The sequence below is a fragment of the Amphimedon queenslandica genome, unplaced genomic scaffold (genome assembly GCF_000090795.2).
Source record: "Amphimedon queenslandica unplaced genomic scaffold, v1.1 AMPQUscaffold_13451, whole genome shotgun sequence".
In the NCBI taxonomy this organism is placed as follows: domain Eukaryota; kingdom Metazoa; phylum Porifera; class Demospongiae; order Haplosclerida; family Niphatidae; genus Amphimedon; species Amphimedon queenslandica.
Window position 1 is genome coordinate 87,505 of NW_003546313.1, and position 5,741 is coordinate 93,245.

Below are 5,741 nucleotides of genomic sequence, written 5' to 3' on the forward strand. Positions count from 1 at the left end.
AAGAAGAGGACCCTGCCGAGAGAGAACAGCGATTAGCAGGTGAAACAGCTCGAGTTACATTGAGGAGAGAACAAGAGGACCCTGCTGAGAGAGAACAGCGATTAGCAGGTGATAGAACTCGAAATGCATCAACAGAACAAGAGGACCCTGCTAAGAGAGAGCAACAGCTGGCTGGTAATAGAGTTATGGCTGCTCAATGTAGGAGACTAGAGGAGGAAGAGATTTTGCCTATCAACACACAGATGTTGAATCTTCATGAAACTCTTTCCTCTATTACTTCTTCAAAGTATGAGACGTGTTTGGAAAGCTTTCCCAATCTGTCAGTCTCTTCTCAGCCAAATGAGGTCATGGAGTGTAGGTGTGCTCATGACCGGCACATCCCAAAGTTCTCAAAAGGCAAAAACATAGATCCTGGAACTGTGCCAGCACAAATGCATGTATAATATTTCTTAGATTATTATTAATAGTTATCATGAATTATTATAATTTTAATTTTATTTTCTTTTTTTATTAGGCACTGTCACAAGCAGAGGAAATGTTAATATCTGCTGTAATGCCAGTGATGTCTATATATAAACTTCCACATGGACAATAAGGCTACAGTGGACATGTTATTAACTTTCCACAAGACGTGCACTCCCTTGCTACTTCATTACCATGTCTAGCAACTGACATCAGTGTACTAGTTGTTAGGAAGGAGAGGAAACAGAGTCACAGAGACTTTCATGTTCGTAGACGAGTTGTTGAAGACGCTCTTACATGGTTGATGGCCAATAATATCTACTATCAGAGGCACTCTGTTTAAATCAAGATAGCTTGGCAAGTCTACCTGATGATGGAGACCTCGCTGACCATCATTCAGTTCAGCCAGTACAATCAGAAGCTGAAGTTACATTTGGTGAAGCTACATGTACAAGTGAAGATCACTATTCTTCATCATTTGTACCTAATGCAGCACCTCCAGCTACAGAGAGGGAGACAATTCAACAAGCACTGGGGCAGTCCCAGTCATCAACCCTCATGTGGCCCAGTGATGGTGGTACTCCTATTTATGAGTTCACAAGAAAGGGATACTTCTCAATGGTATTCCCAACTCTATTTCCAATAGGTTTGTTACAAGATATACTATACAGAGACGTTATGCTTTGTAAATTCATATGTGACCATAATGGACAAAGGGTACCTTATGGCAGATTTTAAAATTCATCATTATAATGAAAAATATCGACCTGTGAGTGCTCTGTAAAACAAGTATTGTTCCTAAAAGTTACATAATAACTTTTTGCATCCTTTGAAGAAATTTTATGATAAATAAAGCTCAGGAAGTTGGATTTTTCAGGCCATAAAGACCAATCTTCCTATCTGCCATAAGGTACCTTTTATCAATTATGGTCACATATTATAGGTGCTGCTGACTACAATGGCATTAGATCTCACCGTATCTGAACTGCTGACTACTTCACTCATTTAATGAAGTATGATGATGGAAGATTAGCTAAACACCCCCGGTTCCGTTTTTTTGCAGTCAAAACAGAAATGCGTTGCAGAGCAAATGAGACAGGACGATTCTACATCAAGCAACATCCAGGGGAAGCTCACCTTACTGTAGATGACCTCAGAGACATGATCGGTCAGGAAGGAGAAAGGTTCTCAAACAAAGTTGTCCATTATGGTACCAGTGTGCGTGGCACTAGACAGTATTGGTTTAAGGAGAGGAACAAGCTCATTGCTATAATAGACACTCTGGGACAGCCCACCATCTTCACTAACAGTGCTGCTGATCACCAGTGGCCTGAGTTAGCTCACCTCATCTGTCCTGAAGATCCAGATGACAAACAAGCTTGAGCTAGAGCAGTTATCAATAATCCTGCACTAGCTGACTGGTTTTTTACCTACAGGATCCAAAGGTTTGTGGAAGTGTTTTATGTTGGTATACTTGGAGCCACAGACTACTGGATGAGGTTTAAGTGGCAACATCGGGGCAGTCCTAATGTACATGGACTAGCTTGGCTACCCAATGCTCCTAATGTTGAGAAACTTCTCTCATCATCACCTGATCTTGTGGAGTCAAAAAAGGAAAAGATCATTGAGTACGCTGACAAGATCATCTCTACCATCAATCCTGCTGTCCTTCCTGATGGCAGTAATGTCAGTGATGCTCCACCAGCAAAGGTTGATCCAGACATTTGCAATGAGTCATATTCTAAAGTAACAGATTTCGAGGAAGACCTGAATGATGTAATTGCTACCTGCAAACGACACACTTACTGTTCAGAGTCCTACTGCCTACATACACATAATGGCAAGCAGGAGTGTCAGTTTGGATATACTAAAGATCTTCAGGCACAGACCACCATAAACATCACAGTGGAGGAGCCTGTAATACTCACTGCATGTAATGATGGGATGCTGAACAGCTTCAATGCCTTTTAACTAACATCCTGGCGTGCTAATGTCGACATGCAGTACATTGTATCAAGGAACAGGGATGCTGAGTACTGTACCAAGTATGTGACCAAAAGTGAGACACGATCACAGTCTTTGAGGGATACTTTTGCCAAAATTCCTCGTTCTCTCAAAGAAGGCAACAAATCAGTCAAAGCTGTCCAGAAGCTCCTCATGAACAGTTTTGGAGAGAGGGACATTCAGCACAGAAAACTTGTCACCTTCTATTGCAGCTCCCTATGTACAAGGCATCAAGGAGTTTCTTCACTCTCAGCCTTGATGGCTCTAGAAGTGTTGAAAACACTGCACAAGAGGGAGAGAGGGCAACAGCTCATTCTGTGCTGGATCACCATATGTCACGTCCAACTACTCCACAGTTCAATACCATCACTATACTTGACTTTACTCGTCACTACACCATGCCAAAGGAGCTTGGTGACAAACCAAAGAAGAGAAGTAAAGTAGTCATTGTTACTCCCAGACCTTACTGTTAACCTGATCCATCTGGCCCCAACTATGAGCAGTATTGTCGTCAGTCTCTGATGAAGTGCAAGCCATTCAGAGATATCAATGAACTCAAGTCTACCTATGACACCTTAACTGAAGCCTATGCTGAATTTCTCCAGTCTGGAAATGTTCCAAGATCCCTAGAACAGGATATATTCAGACTGCAGCAGCACCGGTCATCATCAGCTACTGTTCTAGACAAAGAAGTATGTACATGTACTTGTAATGTAATATTTAGTTGTTAAAATTTTAAATATACTGAATAAACTTAAAAGTATGCATTTCTAAAGCCTTACTACTTCCATTACATGTACATGCATGTTAGTTGTTGTGATAAATTAATATTTTTATAGGACTCATCCCAAGACGAACAGCAACAGAACCAGCAACCAAGAGCTCAAGAGGAATGGATGTTCATCTGCCAAAGAACCAGTGAACTTGAGCCAGTCAACACAACTGAGGAGCATGATTGGGCAGAAGCAGCAAGATCATATTCTGATATTGATAATGCTCCCCATTTCATTGCTCAGGGAAGACAGAATACCACACCCACTCCATTTACCACATCTGCTACTCCAGACAATCTTCATGGAAGACAGTTGGATGTGTACACCACTGTCAAACAGCACTTTGAGAGTAACTGTCAAGAACAACTCCACATCAATGGTACAGCTGGTACTGGTAAATCATACCTTATCAACTGCTTGAGGTTGTTGGGTGGTAGTGTCAGAGTAGCAGCACCAACAGGAGTGGCATCTTTTATTATTGAAGGAAGGACACTCCATAGTCTCCTGCACCTACCAGTGAGAGGTGACTTTAAGGAAATGGAAGGAAGCAATCTGCAAAAGATGCAAGATGAAATGTCATCTACCAAGTACCTCATCATTGATGAGATGTCAATAATGGGAAGGAAGACCCTTGGTATGATTGACCGTAGACTGAGGCAAGCATTTCCTGGAAAGTCACAAGTTGTGTTTGGTGGGTGCTCTATTTTATTGTTTGGAGATTTTGGACAGTTACCACCAGCAATAGACCTTCCCATTTATTCTACAGTCACAAGATCAGATCTATCAGACCAGGGGTATAAAGCACACAGTCAGTTTGAGACAGCATTTACTTTAACCCAAGTAATGATGCAATCTGGACAAGATCCTTATCAGATCGTATTTCGGGACATTCTAATATGTCTCAGGAATGGAGATACTACAATGGAAGACTGGACCACCTCATGGAGCAAACACCAATTAGAGTACAAGACCAGTCTCCATATGTAAATGCTCTTCGACTGTTCCCTACTGTTGAAGCTGTTGTTGATCACAATGTTGCTATGTTATATGTGAGTGTGGTCACCCAATTGCTACCATCAAGGCAGTACCCACTGGAGCCAATGCAGCCAAAGCTCCAACTGATGATGCTGGTGGCTTGGAACCAGTTGTGATGCTAGCAAGATCAGCAGTAGTAATGCTTACTAGCAACTTGTGGGTTGAAGTGGGATTAGTTAATGGAGCAATGGGAACAGTTGAAGATATCTGCTACAAGGAAACCACACGTCCTCATCTACCAGTGGCTGTAATGGTACGGTTTGATCGTTACACTGGACCAACTGTGCATGATGGAACAGTAACAATCACTCCAGTACGTCGTAATTGGTCTTCTTCAGGTGGTCGATGTTCATGCCTTCAACTACCACTCAAGCTAGCGTTGGCAGTGATGATCCTCAAATCGCAGGGACTCACTCTAGACAAAGTAGTCATTGGTGTAGGGAAGGAGTTCTCTTGTGGATTGACATTTGTCGCCTGCTCCAGAGTAAGGAAGCCGAAGGATATTCTGTTTATGCCACCATTTCCTCTCCAATGACTCAATAACATCGCTAATAGTAGATTTCTTCAGGAGAGGAAAGATCAACGACTACTTTCTCTTAAAGAAGGACCACCTCCTGAAGATATGTTAGTACATAATGAAGAGGAAGAGTTAATCAATGTACATGTAGAAGTACAATCTTCACCTGTTCCTGAGGATCAAATGCATATGGAGTGGATGACATCATCATCACACCATTTCACATAGGATACACAGGATGTGTCATAATGGATTAGGGTGCATCTCTGCCCACATTAGTACATCATATGATATAAGACGTATATTTCATTGGATATCAAACCTCAGAGATAAGTCACATTACATGTATTTTACTCATATTTTACTCAAAAACACTACCATAGCACTTCATAAATTATGCTTCCTTTTGATTACTTAACATAGCTGGGATTATTGTAAATTAATTATGTTTCATCATTATTATTATTACTAAAGTACGAATAAAGACAACAGAGATACATTAAAAAAAAAAGTCATATCGTTATTATTATTATTATTATACTTGTAAATTGTTCGATTATATATGTATTTGATTATTGTTATTGTTATTATTATTATTATTATTATTTTTTTTTTTTTTTTTTTTTTAATTGTTATTATTATCATAAAAATCATAATTAAAATAATAATAATAAGAGGATGGGAAGAAAGAGGGAGAGAAGAGAAGAAAGGACAGAAGGGAAAAGAAGAAAATAAATAAATAAGACACAACTAAAGGAACAAAATAAGCATAAAAATAACAATAATAACAACTAGACCATGAATATGTTATGTCTTATGTGCCATAAAGGGGTTCGAAGGTGGATGGTAGTGTATCTTGAACCATAAGAGCATTTCCTCTCTGAACTGCCACCGATAGTCGTTGGAGGAGAAATGAGTGTGCCCTCTTGTCATGTGAGCTATTACATAAC

At 40.1% G+C, this 5,741-nt stretch overlaps 1 protein-coding gene across 1 annotated transcript in view; it reads left to right on the plus strand.

The window, feature by feature from the left end:
• Positions 1-2,987: 2,987 nt before the first annotated feature.
• Positions 2,988-5,741, plus strand: part of LOC105312372 (ATP-dependent DNA helicase PIF1-like) — a 5,824-nt gene continuing 3,070 nt past the window's right edge. Inside the window, exons 1-4 of the mRNA XM_011404964.1 lie at positions 2,988-3,158; positions 3,306-4,079; positions 4,145-4,222; positions 4,294-4,758. Of these exons, the coding sequence (XP_011403266.1) occupies positions 2,988-3,158; positions 3,306-4,079; positions 4,145-4,222; positions 4,294-4,758 (1,488 nt within the window). The remainder of the gene's footprint in view (positions 3,159-3,305; positions 4,080-4,144; positions 4,223-4,293; positions 4,759-5,741) is intronic.